This window comes from Protopterus annectens, chromosome 6.part1 (assembly GCF_019279795.1).
Source record: "Protopterus annectens isolate FY-2018-M chromosome 6.part1, PAN1.0, whole genome shotgun sequence".
Classification (NCBI taxonomy): domain Eukaryota; kingdom Metazoa; phylum Chordata; order Ceratodontiformes; family Protopteridae; genus Protopterus; species Protopterus annectens.
The window spans coordinates 43,626,841-43,653,323 of NC_056738.1; the positions used below are offsets into that span (position 1 = coordinate 43,626,841).

General features: G+C 41.4%; 1 protein-coding gene across 1 annotated transcript in view; it reads right to left on the reverse strand.

Moving 5' to 3' along the window:
* LOC122805378 (uridine-cytidine kinase-like 1) overlaps nucleotides 1–26,483 on the reverse strand; it is a 1,023,926-nt gene that overhangs the window by 679,132 nt on the left and 318,311 nt on the right. The window contains exon 6 of the mRNA XM_044075479.1: nucleotides 1,192–1,381. Coding sequence (XP_043931414.1) covers nucleotides 1,192–1,381 — 190 coding nt within the window. The remainder of the gene's footprint in view (nucleotides 1–1,191; nucleotides 1,382–26,483) is intronic.

Below are 26,483 nucleotides of genomic sequence, written 5' to 3' on the forward strand. Positions count from 1 at the left end.
AATTCTAACAGTAATTAGCTACCAAAAGCCTTAATAAAATCAGGCTAAGACACACACACACACACACACACACACACACACACACACACACACACACACACACAGAAATGCAAATGTTAAGTATAAATATAAATGTGACAGGAAAAGCCTTTACCATCACCACAACTTTCTAAACGCACAATAAGAGCAGGCTATATAAAAAAAGGGGGATAGCTGCTAAGATATAATGCACTGTCTAAATATCAAGTCAGACAAAATTACTGTTAATTACAAAACTCTACAGTAATTATAAATTTAAGCCTTTCCTAAAAAAACTGAAGGCTAAACACACTACACAGAAAAACACTACAGACTAAACAAGTTTTTAGCAAAAATAACAACAAAAGGTCACTGACTAAGCACACACTATTAATTAGCAAAGAGTTTAAACTAAGCCTAAAACAAGTGGCCAACTACAAAAAAATTTAAACAGAATAAGGGAAGGGACTAAAATACAGTAACACACACTATAAAGCTGTAAGAGCTTTAAGAAACTATGTAAGCTAATTAAACTATCTAAATATGTAAATATCAGTGAGTAATAAGTAGAAAAACAGTTTTACTGGCTCGAGCTAATGCAGAACTTCCGATTTATTGCAGTGGCAAACTAGAGCTGAGGTAACTCCAGGTGCATCATGGGATAGGGACCTGGCCTCAAGCTATTTAAAGACCTCGAATTTTGCAATTGGCCGGCTCGGTGCCGAGGGATCGGCTCCGAACCCATCAGTAAAGAATGAATGGCGAGATAGAACAACTTCACATCACAGTCTTCAGTATAAAACTTCATAAAAACACCCAGTGTATACATCAGCTTTCAATTAATTTATGATGCACCATGAATTATTCTTTAAAAACTGCTGACCCTTTTATACAGGAAACATGAAGTAGTAGGTTTCCAGACAAACTAAATGATTCAAAACTCAAAGTACAAAGCACAATTAAACCATAAGGAAATGGGGTCATTTATATAGATATTAATAGGAAACTTATTTTTGATAATCCTGTCAGTGCAAAAGTGTAAAAAAAAACACCATGGATATTGTCCTAAGAAAGAAAATAACTTGACATAACAAGAAAATCAGCACTTGTAAGTGACAAAGCAATAGGTGAAATTAACATGGTATGAAATAAAAACAGTGCCCTCTTCCTCACCTCTTGGAACTACAATATCAGCCACTTGCACTGTGGGCTCAATGTACTGCTCAAAAGCAGGCTTTACAAACTTATTGTACTGTTTAATCACTCCGGAAATCTCTCTTCCTCTTTCCATGATGTCCCTCCTCAGACGGCGTACAAGTCGAATATCTGAATCAGTGTCGACAAAAACCTTCATATCTAGGAGCTAGTTGCAAATAAGAAAAGTAAATCAAATCTGATTGAACAAAAAACTGTTTCCAATTCCCAACGCATAAAAATATGTTTAAAAAGGCAGGCATTTCTTCTGTCCTCAGTTAAACAAATCATGGTTGCTGGTAACAAAAAAACAAATCTTTCTAGCATATTTATCCATATTACTCTACATGTTTAACCTCATTCAACCTATCCAAGTCAGAAGCTCCTACATCCATCAAAATCAAGTGAATGGCTTCACATAACACTGATTTTTGTGTGTATGCACGTGGAAAAATAATATCATATTCTTTACGTTTACCTTCCCAACAACAGTTAAAGTATTGCTACACCACTACAAATTTATTATGAGTAACAAAAAAGGTGTCACTGTACTTACTCTGGAGATGACCAACAACCATAAGGAATCTTTGTCCTCAAAAAAAAGTTCAAATCTATTTTTTCACATGTCTGCTATATGATCTTCTGACCATTCTGACCCCTTGCCCCAATCTATAATGGGGCAAAGCTGTCTAACATGATTACATCCAAACAATAAAAGCTAGTGAACTGAACGACACACAAACAAACTGAAAGCAACGGCTCCTGATGTGTAAACAGTCCAAACAATGATGTTTTTTATAATGAATGCCAACTTTTAAGATCTATGTTCATGAGTAGAGCGTACCTCCAACAACTTGTGGACAACTTAATTCATGTAGTAACTACCAAAAGAGAGACAGGTATGTACCAACCCATTCTTAGTGTCACTACACAAGTAGTGACAGGTTGTAACATTGATTTTACATCTATAAAATTAGCTTTCATCACCCCTTTTAGCTCAGATAGTGACATTATCACCTTAATCATGAACAAAAATTGGAACATCATCACTAATGATAGTGAAACTAGTAAAAAACTTCCATCCAAACCTAAAATAGTCTGGAAAAAAGGGAGAAATCTCAAACAAATTATACAAAGTGATACTAGAACACTACCATGGAGAAAAGGTATGTTCCAATGTAATATGTGTAAATATTGTTCACACATGAATACAGGTGAATGTTTTACAATTAGGAATGTTACTTACCATGTAAAACATAAGTTTAATTGTCAGTCATCAGGTGTCATATACCTTGCTCAGTGTCAGCTGTGTCCTGCCTTCTATTTTGGGAAGACGGACAGGAAGTTACGTAAGCGGGTATATGAACACCTATACGCTATTAAGAAAAATAAAACAGACAATGCATTAGCTAAGCATGTCGCTGAAAACATTAATCACACATTTCTGTTTAGAGCAGTTGACATGATCACATCAGATAGTCGTGATGGGCCTAAATCAAGTCTCATTAGAAGTTTTAGAATTGTATTGGCAGATACGCTGCTTTGCTAGTGCACCTCCCGGATTGAACGAAATTTGTTCCCTTCATTCTATTTTGAAGCTGAGGAGCTTGCGTCGTTAAACAAATTTGTTGATTTATATTTATGCTATTTAACATTACACTTGTTCCAGCATAATATACCACAGCACATTAAATTTAATGTGTTGACATTTTTTTATATATATATTTTTTTACATATTCCAATTCAGTATACATATTATGGGGGAGTGCGGAATTGAGTAGTATAGGATTTATGCACTCTCGTATATCATTCAGTATATGCTTTGGTAATTTCATTTTTGTGTGAATAACCATTGATAGTATTAACATTATTTATTCATCCGCACATATATAATGAAACAAACAATTAATTTCCTATGTGCGGATATGTGTTTACATCTGGCATTTGATTAATTAAATAACATCCTTTGTTGTTGTTTCTTGGTTGAACAAACAGCTGATTTTCAGAGTAGATTTATTTATAAACAAGTTTGCAATGTCAACATTGCTATTACTATCTTAGATATTTGCACTGCATACAATGTACTTAACTATTTGAGTGTTGGGTAAGCTTCAGCGAGTCCTAGCCTTTGAGTAAAATCGCAATGCCACTCTTGTGACAAGATTTTACACTGATGTATATTTTATTGCAGTGTTTTATCAGTATTCATATACTATGCATCCCGGGTGGACAGTAATATTATTTGAGTTATTTACCCCATAACACATTATGGTTTGATTCATTTGAACCATCTGGTGACATCTAGTGATTCAGATGAAAGACCGCAAGGTTACAGTTGTGCAAAGCACTTTATACTATTGTATTATTAAATTTTATATAGTTAACGCAATTCAGCCGAGTTGGTTATATTAACATTTTTTATTACTGGGAGCTTTGTGCATGTTATAAATGCGATACATGATTGTTACCATTAGAAAAGGAAGGAAATCTTTATTTTTTGTTTTTAATGTTTTAAACTATTATATTATTGTTATTAGTAACCTAGCAATGGCATTTGTATTTTGGCGCCAAACTAGGTTTTTAAACTCGGCTGTTTTAATGTTCTGGTTGTCTGAAGAAGTCCCACAACCTGCGGGACAAAAAGCGCTTAACTTCATGTCTGGTAATAAATTGTTCTCTTTTAAACAGTTGCTTTAGTGCAAACTTGCAATTTGTGCATATACTTGTGCATTAGAGTGTTCGTTCCAGCTTGTTTGGACTGTTTACACATCAGGAGCCGTTGCTTTCCGTTTGTTTGTGTGTCGTTCATGATTACATTCAAGTTCTGAATGGCTATTACATATGGTTACATCCATCCACAACCCTTTCACATTTTTGCACATAGGGTTGGGGCACCTTTTCAACAGTGACCATCAACTACAGCCAGGGTTTACAGCAATGGTTGGCTAGCACTGGCCCGGTGGTAGTACCACACCAAACACTTGTAAGCATACTCATGCCTATCATCAATTTAGAGTATCTAATCCATCTACTGTATGTCTTTGGAATGTAGGAGGTAACCAAAGCACCCGGAGGAAACTCACATGAACACTGAGAGGACATGCAGACTCTGAACAAAAAGTGCCCCAACCAAGAATTGAACCAGGGAACCTCTTGTTGTGAGGTGATAATACTATCAGCTGTGCCACTGTGCATCCCAAATTACAGACAACAGACAGAATGTATCTTTATGATAGCAAGACAGCAGCGTGCAGCTGACAGTTTTAGGAGACAGAGTTTCATATTTTGGACAGAATATGGCAAGGTGACAGTTACAGGTGCAGACATTTTTTCAAAGTTGGGTGGAGATGCAAATACAGAAATTATTTCCACCATCAGGAATAGAAGATGTGAGGATAGTTGTATCAAATAGTGATGGTGCTGGAAGTAAGGGTAGCTATAACTAACAAATTTTAGATTATCTTGTCAGTGCAGTTCAGGAAGGTATGCAATCACATTTCATAAAAAGGAAATTGAGTTTAAAACACAGTTTACATCTTTAGGTGGGAATGGGAATGGTGAATCAAACTGCATTCATTATTACAGTATGCATCCCATGTTGATAAGAGTTCACTGGTACTACCATACAAAGGTTGGCAGTCCATAGGTAAAAGAAGTTGGAATGCTTTCTCTGGCATGGTTACACCTCCATGACAGGACAATATATACTCATCCAGAATCTTAAAAATGTAAAGAGATGTGAAAAGTGGGTTTCCAAGGCTACAAGACTATCAAGAAAATTAGGCAATAGTACTTGAAAGCAGTGGCAATTGTGGCAGGGATGCAATTACAACCAAGGGTGGGGTGGTGTGGAGTGAAGTATTCAGTTTAGATGGAATGCTGAAAAAGACAGCAACAGTTTGGGAGGACATCAGTAAGGTTGACTGTTAAGTACGGACATCTTTTAAGTAAGAAATGGAATATCTCACAAACTGGAGTACAAGCAAATGAATGTAGGTCTAGCTTGACTAGGATATCAGCAAACAAAGCAGTGACCTGTAAAAAGGCAGAGCAGCAACAATATCATTATCAAAGAATGGCTTGAACCAAGACCTGAAAAGAAATTGGTGAAGGACAGAGTCGGTGAGGAGAAAATTTTTATAAATGAGTTCGGTTTATACTAAGGATGCAGTAGTAAACCAGCAGAAGAGGGAGAAATTTAAGAGAGGAGCAAGTACAGCATAAAAATGCGTATGACCAAGTTTAAAACCTTAGATACAGCCAGTAAGAAATTGCCCCCAGCAATATGTATGTCACTTGACAGGGATAGCGGACAAGTAAGTGTCATGCCTCCCTTCTGAAATCATGCTGAGCATCAATCAACAGGGTGTTCATTCAGTGATAGGAGGAGAGTTGCAATTTCTCCAGAGCTGTTGCCCTAAGGTTATATGACAACAGAAGGACAATTGTTATCGTTTTGAATACAAGAGTGATGAAAACAGATTCATATAAACTGAAGGGGTGAGGAGAGACAGCACGAAGAAAGTAAACTAAAATGCAAGTCTCAAGCTGGAGATATGTAAACCGAGTCTGCGCAACCCAAGGTCAAGATTTTTGGCACTTAAAAGTTTTTATTAGATAAAGAAGGCTATTCAAGTACAAGGGAGAATGAAAAGAAAGGCATATTTGAAGGTGGAAGAGGACTTAACGTTTAATAAGAATAATGTGGGAAGGAAGATTTTAAAGGTAAACAGTCAAAGCAGAGAGGACTACAGATAAATGTGTCTGTGGTTAAGGGACAACAAGATGATTCTGATAACCAAATTTGGCACCATATGCACATATCTGCCAAGGAAGAACTTCGCTTTAACCTGAATTTTGTTATGATTATGCTGAAAAAGCTGGCAATAAAGTTTCGGCACATGCCCAGCACTAGACATTAGGCAGTCACAGACATTCTTCTCGCCTTAAGTTCTTAGCTCCTTTTATTATCAAAAAATTGATGTAACCAAAACCACAAGGAGAATATAAGCCGTTTATTCACAAGTTGTATACTTTCACAGTTAAACTGCTTCCTCAGACTTGCAAAACAGATAATAATACAAACACTTCAACATTTTAAATAGGAATATAATCAATTAGCCTGACAAATAAGACATAACATGCACAATAAAATATGACATTTAAAACCAGAATAATGACTAAAAACAAATTAGCAAACACAAATACAAATAAAAAAAATAAACAAACTTATTTAATACAAATTATGTAAATATTTTAATTCTGGTTTCAAGGTAAAAACCTTGTTTAAGCCTGGTGGGTAAAAAGACCTAAAATGTAAAATCCATTTGTTTTCATGTCTTTCTGTCAAGTTCAGAATGTCACCACCTCTGAGCTGTACTAGAATATGTTCTAGAATTAAAAACTTAAAACCATGAGCATGATTTGTATCTCGTATAGGTTTACACAATGAATTGGTTTCAGCACACCTTCTTATGTCAGATAGATGATTACGTATACAGTCCTTCAGTCTTTGGTTGGTTTTTCCTATACAGTAAGAGGGCCACATAGTACATCTTGCCATATATACATTACATTTTTGGTGTTACAGTTACCATGTGCACATACATAAAACAATTTGTTAACTGGATGGTATCAACTCACCTTCTTATGTCAGACAGATGATTACGTACACGATCCTTCAGTCGTTGGTTGTTTTTTCCTATATAGTAAGAGGGCCACATAGTACCTCTTTGCCATATATATTACATTTTTGGTGTTACAGTTACCATGTGCAGATACATAAAACAATTTATCTGAATGATAAAATGTTTTATGTGTGTGTGTGTGTGTGTGTGTGTGTGTGTGCATATATATATATATATATATATATATATATATGGGCTTCCGGATATTGGCAAAGGCTCTTGCCACCCCCATAGTGCCTTTTTTAGGCAAGGCTCAAATTCTAAACCTACCACCCTAGAACACCAAAAAGGAAAAAAACTAAGGGTAATGCTGCTCAATGCCAGAAGTCTCAATCTCAAGATGCACGCACTCGAGGCCCTTCTCAATATGGAGAACATCGATGTCTGTGCTGTGACAGAAACCTGGTTCAAGGCTCCTGAGAGCACCCCAGCACTAACAGGTTTCACCTCATATCATACGTTCGCCCCAAAATCCGGACAACACCAAGAAAGGAGGGTGTCCATATTCATAAAGGACACCCACACCTCAAGGTTGGTGGCAACGCGCGATGCATCGGAGACCATCCAGGTGCAATTAACCATAGGCAAGACTGCTCTGCAATTTGTAGCATGTTACAGGCCACCCTCTCAAACTCAGGAACCTCACATGGCCTTCCTGAAAACATTGGAGGGATAAATGTATCTCCAAACACCATCATACTAGGTGACTTCAACTACCCTAATATAGACTGGGAACACTACTCAAGCCCGAACACTCTAACCCAAAGATTCCTGGAGTTCATAAACTCAAATGCCATGGAACAACTAGTCACCATCCCCACAAGAGGTGAAAACATACTTGATCTCATCATCACGAACATGGGATCAAAATGTTCAACACCGAAGTATACCCTCACTGGTGAGATCAGATCATAAACTAATCTCGCTGGAGGTCCTCATCCCGCCCCACCTGAAACAAAAAGACCACAGTGAAAAACTTCTCAAAAGCCGAGTTCACACTTCTAAAAACTAGTGTGGTCTCCTTTAAGGCCCCTGAGCCAGTGGTAAACATTACTCAAACCGCTGAATCACTTACAAATGCCTTCTACCAGCACCTACAGGACTGCATGGATCAGGCAATCCCAAACAAAACTAAGACTCTCTGTACCAAAGGCAAGCGTCCAGTCTGGTGGACCCCAGCCATAAACAAGCTCTACAACAAAAGGAGGAAGCTACTACAAGATAGAGCAAAATCCTTGAAAGGTAAGACACCTTTGATCATTATAAGTAAAAACTAAGAGCTCTCATAAAATCATCCAAGGCAAATTTTGAGAGAAAAATCGCCAAGGACTCTAAAGAGAATCATAAGGCCTTCTTTAGCTATGTTAGAAACCTAGGAGGAAACTCCCAGATATGCTCAGAATTAGTTCAAAATGATGTGAAAATTACTGAACCTACACACATTGCTAACATACTGGCTGACAGGTTCAGTGCAAACTTCTCCCCTCCCCAAAGGAGAGATATCTATTCCAGAGGATTGTAGCCCCCAAACATCTCCAACGCCCAGGTGAGAACTGCCCTCACTAAGGCAAAAACACAGCATCCATGGGACCGGATGGTGTCCCCGGCTGTGTGCTTCATGAACTCAACGAGGAATTAAACCCACAGTTAGGACAGCTGTTTAATCTTAGCCTCACCTCAGGATACGCATTCCAAGGAGTGGCGACGCACTGTGGTCCCACTTCATAAGAGCGGTGCCTCCACAGACCCTGGAAATTACCGCCCATTAGCTTGACAAGCCTTATCTGCAAAGCCATGGAGAGGATCATAATGGAACTCATAAATAAAGACATAGGAACTTGCAGACTTTGGATCCAACCCAGTTTGGCTTTGTCAAAGGCAGATCCTGCCTCTTAAACTTGGTTGTCTTTTTCGAGACAGTCACCAAGGCCATTGATGTAGGTAAGGCAGTGCATACAGCCTACCTCGGCCTGACAAAGGCCTTGACACAATACCCCACTCAGGTATCATCGAAAAACTCATCAGCTTGAATGTAAACCCATACATCACAAGATGGGTTGCTAACTGGCTAGCGACAGAACCCACAGGGTCAGAGTTGCTGGAGCCATATCAGACTCAAAGCCTGTCACAAGTGGTGTCCCACAGGGCTCAGTCCTGGGTCCACTCTTGTTCGGCATCTACTTTTCTGAAGTACAAGCAAACACAGGAGGGTTATGGCTGACAAAGTTTGCAGATGACTGCAAACTGGGCCATAGTCGAAAACACATCTGACACAGATATCCTCCAGAAGGGCCTCACAGAAACGGATAACTGGTGCCAGAGCCATGGCCTGAAGTTAAACGCCAAAAATGCATAGTCATACCCTTGGGAAAAACAAGGTTACCCCTAGCTACCATATAGGTGACAATCCACTGAGCACAGAAAAAGTCATCAGGGATCTGGGGACCCAAGTTGACAGTAGTCTTCGCTTGACACTCATGTTGCTAAAGTAGTTAGGAAAACCTTCTATATCGCCCACCTGATCATGAAGGGATTCACATCTAGATCAAGGGAGGTCATCGTCCCCTGTACTCATCACTCATTAGACCTATGATTGAGTACAATGCCCGTTCGAATGTATCTGACCAGACACCTGATGCAGCTTGAAAGGCCCCAAAAGTTCCTCACCAAAAGGATAAAGGGTCTCAAAAATATGTCTTATGCTGCCCGACTGAAAGAACTCCAGCTTTATTCAGTCTCATACCGCTTGCTCAGAGGTGACCTGTGCCTGACATATAAGGCCATGTCAAACCCAGATTTGATGAATATGCTTCACCTCAAAAATCTAGATCCCTCAGAACCACAAGGCGGAGACTTAAACCTTGACATGGTTATAAATAGAACGTGCTGGAGGGACAGATTCATCACCCAGAGACTCCCTATGCTGTGGAACAAAATCCCGGTACATGTGAGGCAGAGCACCTGCTGGCCTTGTTCAAGAGGAATCTTGACCAATGGATGGGAGATCGCAGATATACCCCAGGGATTACTTCAGTGTCACTGCTTGACAGAGGCACAGAAAAATGATAGGCATAGTTTTTATTCAAACTAAAGGGGTGGCGAAAGCCACATAACTATGGGCTAGGCTTATAAATGCCCTTGGGCAGATAGCCTAGTATGAACCTATGAACCTATGAACCTATATATATATATATATATATATATATATATATATATATATATATATATATATATATATATATATAGATATACACAAAATCAGATCCAGCACCATATAAGAACAGTATAATGAAAAAAATTCCAGGAAGACCAGGGAAATAGCGTACATCAACTTTAATGGCTGACAAGCCAAGCCACTTCACAATCAAACCAGGTTTCACCATAGCGTCATCAGTGCATGTAGTAGAAGGCACCCTCCCCCTTCTTTATACACAACCATTTAAAGCAACAGACTGCGCCTAACCATTAGTTCATATGCACCAAATTAACTAAATTTGTTAATAAACATATGTTATATACACATCCTAAAGAAATCAACTTTATCTATCTCAATATTAGCACTGAGTTTAAATATACATAATCCTATGTAAAGAGCTAGTGAATCATACCACGATTACCAGTGATCATTCAACCCAGGTTTAAATAAAGCTCCCAAGTTGACTATCCAGTGCTGTTCTTTCGTCATATAGATTTTGTGTTTATGCATTACTGACAAATTATTACCTACCACCTTGTCAACACCCAAAAAAACAAAATGTGCTGTTGGGTGTACCAACATATTCTTAAATAATGCACTTCGATTCAGTCGACAATTTATTTCACTAATGTGTAAAGCTATATGCTGTTTGAAACTAAGAGATGTTTGCCCTATATTAAAGGAGCCACATTGGCAAACAGCCATGTAGACTACCCAATCAGTTACACATGTAATTAAATGACGGATGTTGTACACCTCTGAAATATTGACCGAAGTGAACGATTTTGTCTTGGATATCAGTTTACAATAAATGCAATGCCCACAATAAGTACTCCCTACCACTGTTGAATGTACCTTATTACATGACCCTTCTTGAAACCAGACAAATGTTCTCCAATAGTTCTTCCTATTCTAAGTGCAAAACAGTCACTTCCCAATAATGAGTCAAAATATGCATCAGATTTCAATATATGCCAATGTTTTTCAATTATTTGTCTAATTCTAAAAAACATTAGACCCATACTTAATCATGAATGATATTATTGTTGTTTGTAGCTGTATTAGTTTTTACTTTATCCTGCAATAAATGCATCCTGGACTGAACCCCCGCTTGCCTTAATGCTTCATCCACCAATTTGTGGTCATATCCCCTGGCTATAAATCTAGACTTAGATATTGCGTAACCTGTACTGGGACACAGAAGGGAACAGTGTAGCCAGCTGTTCATTGCCCCAGGAGTTCTTTGCACTTTATAAATCTAATCGATTACCACATGTTAGCTTAACCAAAAACAGAAATATAGAATGGGCAGACCTAGGAGAAAAAGTCACGAGATGGGAAAAACAGACAGAGCTAGAACTGTCAGAACAGGGAATACAAATACAGAAGTTAAATTGGATAACTTAGACCAACCCAGCTGTGCACTTACAGTCTGGTGAGGACAACTGATTGACACTCCTGTTGAAGGAGGAAGAAAATGCCTTAGGAAATATACCAGAGACCCTCTGGTCAACAGGAAAATCAGATGTAGGACTTATTCGTACAGCGGAACCAGTTACTATCACGCCAAAGTCAGCATTCAGACCACAAAAAAGACAATATCCCTTAAGAAAAGATGCATAGGCAGGGATAAAGCCTATTATAGCAGCCTTACTTAAAGGCAGGATACTAGTAGAATCTCCCGATTCACCATGTAACACACCCTTGTTTCCAGTCAAAAAAGCAAATGGAGAATGGCGTATGGTCCAAGATTTACAAGCTGTAAAATGATGCAGTAATATCAAGGGCACCCACGGTGCCAGACTCACACACCCTGTTGAATGATTTAAAACCTCAGCAGAAGTATTTTTCTGTGGTAGACATCAGCAATGCTTTCTTTTCGATATCGATACACCCGGATAGCCAGTATTGCTTTGCATTCACATTTCAGGGGAAAAGTTATACATATACGCGACTACCACAGGGATATTGTGAAAGTCCAACAATATTCTCACAAGAAATGGCAAGCAACTTGGCGGGATTCACCCCACCAAGAGGCAGTCAGATTTTACTTTATGCTGATGACATCTTGCTGGCAGCCCCCACCCAGCAGGATTGTAGAGAAGATACCATAGCACTTCTATAATTCTTAGCTGCTGAAGGACATAAGGTAAATAAAAGTAAACTGCAGCTTTGGAAAAAACAAGTTAAATACCTGGGATATGTAACATCCAAGGAAGGTAGAACATTAGATGAGGACAGAAAGGTAATTTTGCAAGCACCAAAACCTACTACCAAGAAGGAAATTATGTCCTTCCTGGGTACAACTAATTTTTTGTCGGAGCTGGATTCCAAACTATGCTTTGGAATCTGCACCACTAACTGACCTTATATATAAGAATCTTATGGCAGCGCAGGATTTGTTGCAATGGACACCAGAAGCAGAATCTGCTTTCTGCAAACTAAAGCAGTTAATAGCGTCCTCATTAGTTCTGGGATTGCCAAACTATCAAACATTTTTTCCAAACTGTAGATTGTAAGCTGGGTTACATGACATCAGTACTAACACAGCAGCATGGGGATAAGCAATGCCCCATTGCTTACTATTCATCACAAATAGACCCAGTGGCACAATCTTTACCCCACTGTGTACAAGCAGTAGTTGCAGCTGCAATGGCAGTACAGGCTTCGGCCTCAGTAGTTTTATTCCACCCTCTCACTTTGAGAGTGCCTCATGCAGTCACGATAATTTTACTACAAGAAAAGGTGGCATATCTTTCCCCTGCTAGGCATCTTTCCTGTATGACTATATTGTTGAGCCAACATCACACGACAATTGAGCGATGCACGACTTTAAACCCTTCTACTATGCTCCCGACCCCTGCAGACGGCACACCACACCGCTGCCTGCAGGTAATTGAGCAAAAGACACTACCTAGAAAAGATCTCACGGATGTCCCCTTGGATGATGCCAAGGTGACACACTACGTGGATGGCTCGTGCAAAAGGCGTCCTGCAGGACAGAACCTAGTAGGATATGCAGTAGTTTCTGATGCTGGGATTAAAGAAGCAAGACCTTTACCACACAACTTATCTGCAGAGGCAGCAGAAATGATTGCCTTGGCACGGGCATATACCTTAGCAAAGGGTAAATGTGTAAACATTTTTACTGACCTCCAGTACGCTTCTTCTACTGTACATATTTTTGCGCAACAGTGGAAAAACCGAGGAATGATAACATCTACTGGCAAACCTATCAATCATGCACAGTTTATTTTAGATCTTTTAGAATCTATTCAGTTACCTCAGAAAGTAGCCATTAGTAAATGCACAGCTCACACTAAGCAACAAGATAGAATTTCAAAAGGTAATGCGAGAGCTGATACAGCTGCAAAACAAGCAGCCACAGAAGTATTTCTTTTAAATGAGGAATTACAACCCTCTGAGATTTTAGACTTAGAAATGTTAAAAACAATGCAGACACTCACTATGCAAGCTGAAAAAAAAGATGGGTAAAACGAGGAGCAATTCTTGAAAAGGGGCTGTACATCTCTAGAGAAGGGAACCGATACTACCATCTAATTTGTTTAGATATGCAGCTTTGTTGAGTCATGGGCAGTGCCATGTCTCAACAGGGGGGATGGTACAGCTGGTGAACCAGGTGTTCACAACGTACGGATTTACAAACTACTCTAAAAAATTTTGTTTGACATCTCAGATTTGTAACAAAAATCATGCACAAGGGGCGTTAAAGCCCAGGCAAGGGAGTTTCCCTACACCACCATATCCAGTCACACTATCTGTATGGATTTCATAGAATTGAACAAATGTGAAAATAAGAAGTATTGTCTTGTCATTGTAGATATGTTTTCCAGATGGGTGGAAGCCTTTCCAACCAAAAATCCAGATGCAGCTACTGTGGCACAAGTACTTGTCAAGGAAATCATTCCTAGATTTGGCATTCCGGAAAGGATCTACAGTGACAATGGTACACACTTTGTAAACCAAACCATACAGCAGTTAAATATGCATGTTAACATGTGCAGCACCTTCAAACTGGCAGATTGCAGAGAAGGGAAAAAATGGGCAAATAAATAGACTGATTAAGGGACAACTCATTAACCATCTTGGGCATAAAGGAAGGATTAGTACACAATGACACAATGACACTCTATCCTTATGAAATACCAAAAAAGGCAGACAAGCCACAAGGGCTTGAAGCTCAGACACACATCTCCCAGAAGTAAGAGCTAACAAAAATACAGTCTTCCAAGAGCAATGATGCAAGGAAGCTGAAGCTGCAGGCTCAAAATGAGCCAGAGTCAATTTTTCCAAAACAAAATTAACATCTCAGGGAGGAGGAACAGGCTTCTTTTAAGAATAATTTAGGCTCAAATCTAGAAGCTAAAGAAGGTGATAAAAGCAGACAAACAGAAATAGCTGGTAAATGGGTCTTAACAGAAAACTACGCCAATCCAGCATTGGGTAATTCACACAGATAAGAGAGAACAAAAGGGGTAACCACAAAAAGTGCATCCAGGTTTCGAGAAAGGCACCAAACAGAAAACCTCTTCCATTTGGATAAATAGGATTTGCTAGTACTAAGTTTCCTGGCCTCCTGCAGGGCCCTAAGCACATCCTCAGAAAAAATGTTTCTATGTGGAATCAAAATCATATCCCCCACAGACTCAGCTGAAGAGTGGACAGGTGGGAATGGATTAGGGTTGCCACCCCTCCGTTTTTTTTTCCGGACTATCTGGAAATCAGACTGAATCTCCGGTAGTCCGGAAAACACTGTACAAACTCCGGTATTCTGTTTCAAAAAGGAAACAGACTATCGGGAGTTTGTAAATCGGCTGCTTTACTATGCTTATTTATTTATTTATTTATGTATTTATTTACAGAAAAGCATAGCAAATCAGCCAGAAGCAGGCAGCAAGAACGAAAAAAAGAGGGCATTCCCTGTCGAGTGATGTCATCGCGACGTCACAAAATGGGAAGAATGTGGGCAGGAGAGGGGTGGGGTGGGTGGAGTTACTGGTGATGCTAGGGGTGTGGCTTTACTCCGGTTTTCGCCATGAAGGAAGGTGGCAACCCTAAAATGGATGAGAGATCCTTTGTTCTGTGTGAGTAGGTCCACCCTGTGTGTAAACTTGCTAAATGCAGAAGACGAGGAAACGAATACTGTCTCGGCCAAAAGGAAGTCAGCAAAAAGATTTTTGCAGCATCCTGTTGAATTCTGAACAGGACTTTTTGAATGAGGGGAAGGGGAGGGAAAGCATAAACACACATCTCCTTCCAAGAAAAGGGAGTGTATCCACCTTCCACACCAGAGGACCTGGGATTCTGGCACAAAATAGATTAAGCTGTCTGTTCAGAGGGGAGGAAAATAGAGCTATTTGAGGAGTATCCCACTGGTGAGCAACATCCAGAAACGCATCCCTGTGAAGTATCCATTCAGGGGACTGAGTTAAATGACCTGCTCAGGGTGTTTGCCACAATGTTTTGACTTGAGGAAATGTAAACTGCCAGAAGAGTCACTTGATACTGGACAGCAAGATCCCACACCAGGAGTGCCAACTGGCAAAGAAGATAAGATCTTGCCCCCCCCCCCCCATTTGTTTAGATGCAACATCACTGCGGTATTGTCTGCAAATGCCCTGACAGGTCCTGGGGGGGAGAAGAAAGGATGAAAAGCCTGAAGCACCAGCAGGAGAGCTCTCATCTCTTTGACAATGATAAGCTCTTTCTGTTGAAGAGGTGACTACACCCGATGCACCTTTGGGGAGCCAAAAGCTGCTCACCACCCCACGTCTGAAGCATCTCTGACCAGCTCCTGAGAGGGAATAGTGAGATGAAAAGGGAACCCTGGATTTAGAGAAAACTGCTGGATCCACCAGTGAAGTTCCTTCTTGAGACAAGGTAGAAGAGAAAAGTACAGTTTTGTACCTACCATAAATGTAGATGTCCGATAGGAATGCATCTGCAGTCCTTACAAATGGGTTGTCCTGTCGTCAGGCAGCCCTTCGGTCGGCCGGATTCCAAAGTCTGGGTCTGGCCTCGGCTGGTGTCGCTCTTCACCCGACGTCATAGCTGCAGTTATTCGGGTATAAAGGCATCAGCCGACGCCATTTTCCTCAGTGTTTCTTGCCCCAGATGCCAGGTGCCCTCTAGGAAGGCTAAATTTGGATAAATGCAAATGATTCCAAATAGTAGAGAGCAAACAAAAATAAGCATGTATGTACATATATACAAACAAATACACCATAATAGATTCCCCCAGCTAGCTACAAGATGGGCAAATACCCTAGGAGTACCACAGAGGGGAAAGGAGGGTGGGTAATCCTGACTGCAGATGCATTCCTATCGGACATCTACATTTATGGTAGGTACAAAACTGTACTATGTCCTTCAAGGATGCATCTGCAGTCCTTACAAATGGGTAGAATACCATAGCCAAACTGGGGGAGGAGGAAAAATAAAATTATGGTGTAGTTAAGATCCCTTGCAAAACAGCAGTGGCAAAACCTGCTCGGGATCTAGAGTATAAAGGTAAATTATAATGCTTGGCAAATGTATGCACGAAGCTCCAAGTAGCAGCCTCTAAAATGTCCTTGGTAGCCACTCCTCGTAGGAAAGCTGTGGTAGTGGCTGTAGCCCTTGTAGAGTGAGGCCTGATGTTTTCTGGAGTTTTCTTTCCATGGTAGGAGTAACAAAATCTAATGCAATTTCCTATCCACTTGGAGATTGTCTGTTTTGAAATTGCTTTTCCTTCCATTCCTGTTGCATATGCTACCAGTAGCTGGTCAGTTTTTCTATTGCCCTTGGTCCTGTCCAGGTAGTAGCGTAATTGTCTATGTACATCCAAGGTATGCAACAATCTTTCTCCCCTGTTCTGTGGGTTGGGGAAGAATGTAGGTAGGTGGATAGCCTGATTTAAAGATACTCTGGAGACCACCTTAGGCATAAAAGTAGGATTTGTTCTCATGGACACTCTATCTTGATGGAATATCAGGAAGGGTTGTACTGCCATTAATGCCTGTAACTCAGATACCCTTCTTGCTGAAGTGATTGCCAGCAGGAAAGCAGTTTTCCATTATAAGTATTGTAATTCTGCTGTTGCTGTTGGTCCGAAAGGAGGAAGTGTCAATTTTTCTAGCACAAAGTTCAAGTCCCATGCTGGCAATGGTGGCTTCCTAGGAGGTTTTACATTTGTAATTCCTCTCAGAAACTGCATGAGCAGAGGATGTGAGAAGACTGGAGGATCCAAGCCGTATTCTGCTGAAATAGCTGATGCATGAATCTTAATGGAAGAATAGGACAGGCCTTTGTGGAAGAGCTCTGCCAAGTATTCCAGGATGTTGGCTATGTTTACCAGTGACACATCTTCTCCTTTTGCAGTACTCCAAATGAGATATCTTTTCCATTTTGCTGAATAATTTTTCCTTGTTGAGGGTCTGCGAGCCTCCAGGATAATGTCTTTAACCCTTTGGGATAAATTTGGGTTAATTGGTCTTATGCAATGTTCCAGGCAGTCAGCTGCAGAGTTTTCAGGTTTGGATGCAGGATGTTGTAGTTGTTCTGTGTTAACAGCAAGGGAACCAGCAGTAGGGGCCATATTTGTTCCCGAGACATGCTCCTCAGTAATGGGTACCAATGTTGTCTTGGCCAGTCTGGAGCTATCAGAATGATCCTTGGACGGTCCTCTTTGATCTTCAATAGCACCTTGTGCATCAAAGGAAGTGGTGGAAATGCATATGCTGTCAGGTTTTTCCAACTGAAAGATAGGGAGTCCACCTTCCAAGCAAGTGGGTGGTACGTCCTTGTGCAGAATTTCTTTAGTTGGTGATTGCGTGGGGATGCAAATAAGTCTATTTCTGGGAGTCCCCATTTTCTTGTAATGGTTTTGAAGATGTCCGGATGCAGCATCCATTCGTGGGCATCCGTGGTAGTCCTGCTTAGTATGTCTGCTAGAATGTTTTCTTTTCCTGGTACAAAAATTGCTTGTAACTGAATGTTGTAGCTCAGGGCCACATTCCAGAGGTCCAGTGCCATCTGGCATAGAGGGTACGAATGTGTGCCTCCCTGTTTGTTGATGTACCACATAACTGTGGTGTTGTCTGTCCTTATCAATTGACCTTGTCGGAGAAATGGTCTGAATGTCTGAATTGCCAGTTTTACTGCCAGCATTTCCTTTAGATTTATGTGTAGGTGCAGCTGGTCTTGAGTCCATAAACCTTGTATGCACTTGTCCAGCATGTGGGCCGCCCAACCGAGGTCTGAGGCGTCCGTCGTGATGGTTTGGCTTGGTTGAGTGCTGTGGAAGGGCAATCCTGTGTTTGATTGACAGGCCTGAGCCCACCATTGGAATTCTTGCTTCAGGCATGGAATTATTGGAATTTGGGTTTCTAAGCTGTGCTTGTGTTGAGACCATAAATTCCTTAGGTACCACTGTAACTTTCTCATATGCAGTCTGGCATGTGGAACCAATATTATGCATGATGCCATGAAGCCCAAGGCTTGCAGGACTTTTCTTGCTTTTAAATGGTTCTGCTTTGTTAATGCCAAGAAGTAGAGAGGTAGTTGCTCCTGTTTTTCTACTGTTAGGAATGCCATTTGTTTCGATGTGTCCAGCTCTGCACCCAAAAAGGTTATCCTTTGGGATGGTATCAGCCTTGACTTTTTTATATTGACTGTATATCCCAGGGCTTGTAGTAGGTAAATGACCCTTTTCAAGTCTTCTGCCAGCTTGTTTTTGTTGTCCGCTTGTATCAGGCAATCGTCCAGGTAAGGGTAGATTTGGATTCCCTGAAGCCTGCAATGAGCAATTACTGATGCCAGGCATTTCGTGAACACTCTGGGCGCAGTAGATAAGCCAAAGGGCAATGCTGAGAATTGATAATGCTCTGATCCTGCAAGAAATCTGAGGTATCTTCTGCAATTTGGTCGTATGGGGACGTGCAGGTATGCCTCCTTGAGATCTAGAGTTACCAGCCAAGACTCCTTGCCCAGCATGGGAAGAAGCAGCTGTAGAGTCAGCATTTTGAATTTTGGAACAATGAGGAATGTGTTTAAAGTGGACAGGTCGAGAATAGGTCTCCATTTGTTTTCTTTTCTTGGTACCAGGAAGAGTCTGGAGTAAAATCCCTTTCCTTGCTCCACAGATGGTACCTTTTCCACAGCTCTCATCCTTAATAGAGATATTTGTTTTAGAGCTTCTGCCTTTTGATTTGGAGGTAGGTTTGGCATTCCTCTCTTCCCTGGTAGAGTATGGAAGTGAAACCTGTAACCATGGTCTATTGTCTGCAAAATCCACTTGTCTCTTGTGATGTAATGCCAGTTTATGAGCATCTAATAGTTTTGATTTGACATGGTCTGGTAAGGCCTGCTCTTTTAACCATGCATGCCTTCTGATAACTGTGCCACTCATGGCTGATCTAAAGGAAGCCTCCAGTGCATCATAGCCACATTTTAAAGAATGGTTACTGACTTGCTGAATGTTATGTACCATTTCCTGAACAGATTTTTTGTCTAATGGTTCATCCGAGGACAGCTTTTTGGTTAACTGGTCTAGCATAAATTCTTGATACTGGATCATGTGAAATTGACAGTTCAAGGCCCTAGCTGAAAGAGTAGCAGAAGTGTAAACTTTTTTACCCCATCTCCCTAAGGACCTGGATTCCCTTTCAGAGGGGAGGGGGTTTTTGGCAGAGGTAGCTGCTACAGCCTTAGATCCCTGGGAGATAGTCTCGGGATCTGCAAAAGGAGCCTTATACAAATGGTAATGCGTGTCCGGGACCCTGTAGTACCTATCGGGCTTAGCAGGGGACGGAGGCAGAGAATCAGGAGCAGTACAAGCATCATTAAATGCATCATCTACAACAGAAAGAACTGGAGGTATGGCTAAAGGCCTATGTTGTGGTAAATGCAGAAAGGTTCTAAGCCTTTTTCTGGAGTCTGAAAAATCCTGGCCCTGCCACTGAAATTGTTCCCTCATAGCATGCAAGGTTTCCCCAAAGGAAAATTCCTCAGGCGGAGAGGCAGAAGGGATGGACTCTTCCGCATCAGAGTCTTCATAAGGGGAGAAAGGAGCCTCTGGAGGGTCTGTATTATCTGAATCATCAGAGGAATCATCTGTAGAAACTGGCTCAGGGGGCTCTGCTCTAGGCCTCTTCTCTGCAGGTGGGTTAGAGGCCCTGTCTGGTTGAGGTTGGGATCCCCGGATTAAAGAAATGAGATCCTCTGCTAAACTAAGCATTTGTGAACTAGAGCTAGGCCTGTGAGAGGGGGTCTTAGGCACAGATTTAGTAGCTTTAGCTGCTTTAGCCCTGGCAAAGGCCTTAATGGACAATGCTGCAGGTGGCCTAGCAGCTCCACGTGCAGGGGTTGAAATATCCAAAAGCTCCACGTGCAGGGGTTGAAATATCCAAGGGAATAGTGTCAGATAATTCCTGAGAAACTGCAACAGCAGGTGGGATTTCAGAAGCCGATTCCACCAGGTTGGAAGAGGCCTCGGTAGAAGGTAAGTTTTCGGCTGAAGGAAGAACCGCTTGCTCGGTTTCAGCCGAAACCGAGACACTCGCGGTTGGCTTAACTGTGGTTTCGGCCGAAACCGCGGACCGCGAGTGTCGGTCCTTTTCCTTGCGCTTTTTAGATATTTGCGTAGTCGGAGGATCCGACGGCATAATATAAGCAAAATCGGAGCCGAAAAACTCCTCAGCAAATTCCGACCGACGTCTAAGCGTCCGCCGGTTAAAAGAAGCACAGGCTAGACAAGCAGCTACGTCGTGGTCTAGGCCTAAACAAGGTAAGCAGTAAGAGTGGAAATCTTTATGAGGTATTTGTTTCCCACAAGTTAAACAGTTATTCACTTTTTCTGACATCAGCTGAGGCAAGAAAGAGTCCCCAACGGGGTACTTAGCTTTTTAGAAGTCTTCGGTAGTAGTAGAAGTATTCGGTAGTAGTAATCTCTGGTTCTGACCGACCGGCACTTGCGAACAGCTTCTGCTTGAGCCACGCGGCAAGAAAGACTGAGGAAAATGGCGTCGGCTGATGCCTTTATACCCGAATAACTGCAGCTATGACGTCGGGTGAAGAGCGACACCAGCCGAGGCCAGACCCAGACTTTGGAATCCGGCTGACCGAAGGGCTGCCTGACGACAGGACAACCCATTTGTAAGGACTGCAGATGCATCCTTGAAGGACATCTACAAATTCTAGGGGATATGCATGCTGAAGCCAAACTGACTTTTTGAGAGCGCTGAAACTTTATCATGTGGAGTCTTGCCAGAGGGAGCATAGGATGCTGGATGCAATATATCCCAGAGCTCTCAAACTCCCTGGCTTTAATAGCAGCCAGAGGAAGAAGAGTTTGAAAGAAATAAATGACAGTCAAGGCCTTGGGAGGAGGCAAGGGAGGCCCAGCATAGGTACTGCTTGAATCCTGCATCCAGAAAAACATGGCCCTGAAAAGGAGTCAGGAAAGACTTTGAAGTTTATTGTGAACCCCAGGCTTTGCAGAAAGGAAATGGTAAAATGAAGATTTTGCTACAGGAGAGAATGCCTAAAACAGGAGGTTATCCAAGTAAGGACATGCTTGGATACATGAATCCTGCAAAAAGCAATCACAGGAATGAGGGATTTGGTGAATATCCTTGGGGCAGTACAAAGGCCAAAGTGCAAAGCAGAGAAATGAAAATGCCAGGAAGCAATAGAGAAACGTAAAGACTTCCTGAAAAGGGAATGGATCAGAATATGGAGATAAGCATCCTTGAGATCTAGAGACACCATAAAAGCTTAAGGAAGCAGAAGAGGGAACAAAGTCTGAAGGGACAACATTCAAAAGGAGGACACCTTCATAAAAATGTTTATATTAGAGAGGTCTAGAATTGGTCTCCAAATACCCTCTTTTCTGGGTAACAGAAACATCCTGGAGCAAAACCCTTTCCCCCCTTTGGGACACAGGGACCTCTTGAATAGTAGCCAGAGTCAAAAGGTCACAAAGCACCTCAGGAAAGAAGAGTTGTTCCTGAGGGGGCTGAGGAATAGCCATAAAAAGGGAGAAGGGATTTCCAAGCCATGAAATACCCCTGGCGAACAATAGACAGAACCCAGGAATCCTGAGTAATCTGCAGCTAAATAGGGGGGAGAGACAGAAAAAGGTGAGGAGAAAGAGGAAAGTGGCTGGGAAGAAGAGGACAGTCAAGTGGCTGGGAAGAAGAGGACAGTCGGACAGCACCAGGTTTATCTGTAAAAGGAGACTTCTAAGGCACTGAATTAAGAGTAGTCCCAGCAAGGGGAGCCCCTTGCCACCCTTTATGCCCTTAGCAGGAGGGCAAGACTGCCTGTGAACAAAGATTGGCTTATTGAGGTAGTTCTAATGAAATTTAGGAAAAGGAGAAACAAATACACACTTAAGTTTCTGTAAAGCCTTGCCCTTATCCTGAAGAGACAAACATGGCAGCAGCAGCTACACCAAACAACTGTTTATTATCAAGAGGGGCATCCATTAACTTAGCCTTAATATCATCAGGCAAAGGCTGAAGCCAAGAATACTTCCTCCTCAATGACCCAAAAGCAGCAGCCATAGAGGAAGCATCTGCTGCATCGTAACTACACTCGATGGAATGACAAGCTACCTGGGAATAAATCCCTACCAGGGAAAGAGCAGAAGTTTTAGCCTCAGAGTCTGGAAGATCAAAAATAACCTGGCAAGCCTGGGATACGACAGCCAACAAGTACCTTGGACATATGGGTCCAATAATTAACAATCCTAAAAGTCAAGGTAGCAGATGTGTAAACCTTCTTGCCTAGCCTTTCCATGGTCCAGCTATCTTTATCAGATGGCAGTAATTTGGGAGAAGGAAGCAATTGAGAGGGCTTGTCAGAAGCTACAGGCACTACCATGGGGTCAGCAGAAGGACAACTGTACAAAAAGTTGCAGTCTTCAGGGACCCTACAAAATCTATCAGGTTTCATAGCAGCAGAGGACAGAGTCTGGAATGTCCACAGAGGTTACTCACTAAAAGAATACAGGGTGTAAAGTAATATGTCCTATGCATACTGCCTCAAGGCCCTATCCCTGTATTCTGTCTCCTACAGGCTTTTGAGGGGAGATCTATGTCTGGCATACAGGGCATTGTCAGACCCCACTCTGATGGACCTCCTGCATATCCACAAAACAAACCGCACCAGAATCACCCATTCTAAAGACTTGAACCTTGCCTGCAATATAAACAGGACCTGCTGGAGAGATTGGGATGTATCCCAGAGACTACTACATCTATGGAACAGGCTCCCCATCCATGTGAAACAGAGTTCCTCCCTAACCCAATTCAGGTGCAACTTGGACAACTGAATGGGAAATTGGAAATTCATCCTTGGTTTGGCACCTATGTCTCTAATAGACACAGGTAACCTGTAAGTGGTTCATCTGCCAGGCCCATGCTTACACTCAAAGGATAGCAGAACTTGTCAGAGATTTGGGATGGATTGCTAGGCTTAAAAAGGCCCTTGTGGTCGTTAGCCTAGTAAACACCTATGAACCTATGGAGCCTTAGAAGCATTGGAAAATGCATCCAACAAAGCAGCCAAAACAGGATGAACAGCAGAACGTTTAGGAGAATACATCTGCAGCAACTCACCAGTATCTTTTATGAACCTCAAAAACCTGAGTACAATCCCATTTAAAGAACTGCATCATCCTGGAGATCATTTCCCCCAAACGAAATCTCTTCAAATAGCGTATCAGAACTAGTACATTCTTCTTCCTCTGATTTATTTATTTTTATTTTTTTATTTAACATTTGTTGACCGGGAAAGTCCGACTAGGTTCCACAGATCCTGTTTTCAGCGGAGGCCCGGGGAGAAACGCTCCAGAAGCATGTCTTTAGAATGTGGGAGGAAACCGGAGTACCCGGAGGAAACCCACGCGAACGCAGGGAGAACATGCAAACTCCACACAGAAGGCACCCCAGCAGAGAATCGAACCGGAAAACCTCTTGCTGTGAGGCGACAGCATTAACCGCTGCACCACTGCGCCACCTGATCCATAATCCAAAGGAGAAGGAATCTGAGAAAAGTAAGCAAGAACTTCCTCATCCAAATCCAGCTTCTCCTCAGAGAAATCCTGTTCCTTGCGTCTTTTTCGGGGAATAAAGGCTCAATTGGGGGGGGGGGGCTGGAACAAACTCCCTGAGGAGGATTCAGTGCCATCAAAGCACTAAACAACCCCTGAGTGAAGGCCAACTATTCACTCTGTGGAGCCTCAGGAGCAGGAGAAATATGTTTAGTCTTTTCCTTTTTTCTTCAATGGGACACCCGCCTTATAAAATTTGGAAGACTCTGACCCAGGATGGCATTCAATGATGGTAGTAGGGACTTCTCTGATTAATATCTGAGGAACACCTCTAGGCCCCTCGGAAATAATGAACCGTGGCTCCCCCTGAGCATCCAAAACAGACATCTGCAAAGCCTGCTCAGACGTGTTTAAAGTCGGATCCTTGCCAGCCTCCAACCCAGTTCCGGCAAAGGAATCCAACTACAAAGCTGGGCGTACCTCTGGGCATTCACTCACCTCAGGAGAAATGTCTGCTGGAGGCTGAATAGAAGAAGATTCCAGCCTGGGCTCCTTGGCCTTCTTCAATGATGGCTGTCCCTCAGAGAGGGAAATACCCTTCATTGTGCCTTTTGCAAGAAGCTTAAAACATTGATTTTTCAAGATAAAGTGCCAAAGACAGTCTACTATGAAGGATTTTAGGTACAAAAGCCTGACAAACAGAACAGGACGTTTGATTGTGAGAGGCACCTAAGCAAAAACAGACACTGGTCATGACGGTCTTTATAGGAAATCTGTCTCACATGCTGGCATTTACCCTTCTTGGATCACATGAAACCCCACAAGCAGCAATAAATAAGGAAAAGTAAAAAGGAACACCAACAGGGCACTTATGCATAATGGCTTGGTGAACCAGCAATGGAACGGGTGTTCAGACGGATAATCAAGCGATTGCGTTCGGACTGGTAGCAAAGTTCTTCTGAGGATGGTACATCCGGATGTTACCTTTATGCCCTAAACTATGCAAGTGTTACATACGGTGTACATTAAAGCAACCTAAAGGCTGTGGTGTACTGGCCGGATGTCAGTCCTGCCCTTAGCAGGGGATCCCTGCAACAGTGAATGGAAGGCCATCTTGCTGTATATATACATAAATTCTACATATCTACATTATATTATATATATATCTATATCTATCTATATATCTATATCTCTCTCTCTCTCTCTCTCTATATATATATATATATATATATATATATATATATATATATATATATATATATCTATCTATCTATCTATCTATATGGGTTCACTACTAAATCACGAATTATGGAATCTTGAGACTCTGAATATCGAAGACCAGAATCTCGAGATTCCGTAAGATCGAACGTAAATAAACAACATTTTTTTAAAGCATATGCAGGGGGGCAAGCCCCCCTGCAACCCCACATCCCCTGCAACTTAAATATACCAACTCCGAAATCGCACCACAGTGGAGTGAACGGCAAAATCGTGCCATGCAGAGCGGAACAAAAATTTTGCCACCCACTCCACTGTAGTACGATCTTGGAGTTGGTATATTTAAGTGCAGGGGGTGGGGGGGTGCAGGGGGGCTTGCCCTCCCCCTGCATATACCTTTCTAAATTTTTTTTATTTTATTTTTTTACTTTCGATATTACGGGATCTCGAGATTCTGGTCTTTGGGTTTCAGAGTCTCGAGATTTAGTAGTTAACCCATACATACATATATATATATATATATATATATATATATACACACACACACACACACACACACACACATATATATATACACACACATATATATATATATATATATATATATATATATATATATATATATAAAATTTATTTTTTTTTATACATACACACACACACACACACACATATACATGTATATATGCATACACACACACGTACGTAATTAATTGCACTGAATTTACACACCCCATCATTAAGAAAATGTAATCTTATTTTTTTGCGGACCACAATGTTACGAACATTGTTCATTCAGCTATGTGTGAAGTGTGTGAGACCTCCTCTTGGAAAAGGCAAACAGAATGCTAAAATATCACATTACAGTGCATTACTCTGATATGACAGATACTTAACATGCCGTTTGCTGAGAAAACATATGAACAGAAGAGGTAATATTGGCTGACACTTAAGAGCAGACTGATTGGTCACTGTACATTTTTTTTTTTTTGCCATTATGAATTTTACAAATAAATAAGTACCAACTGAACACACTAAGAGCAAGGTTGGTAAACTACAGTTGTGTAACTAAACATACATAAACAGTAGATGTTCAAATGATCACTGCTGCAGTAGC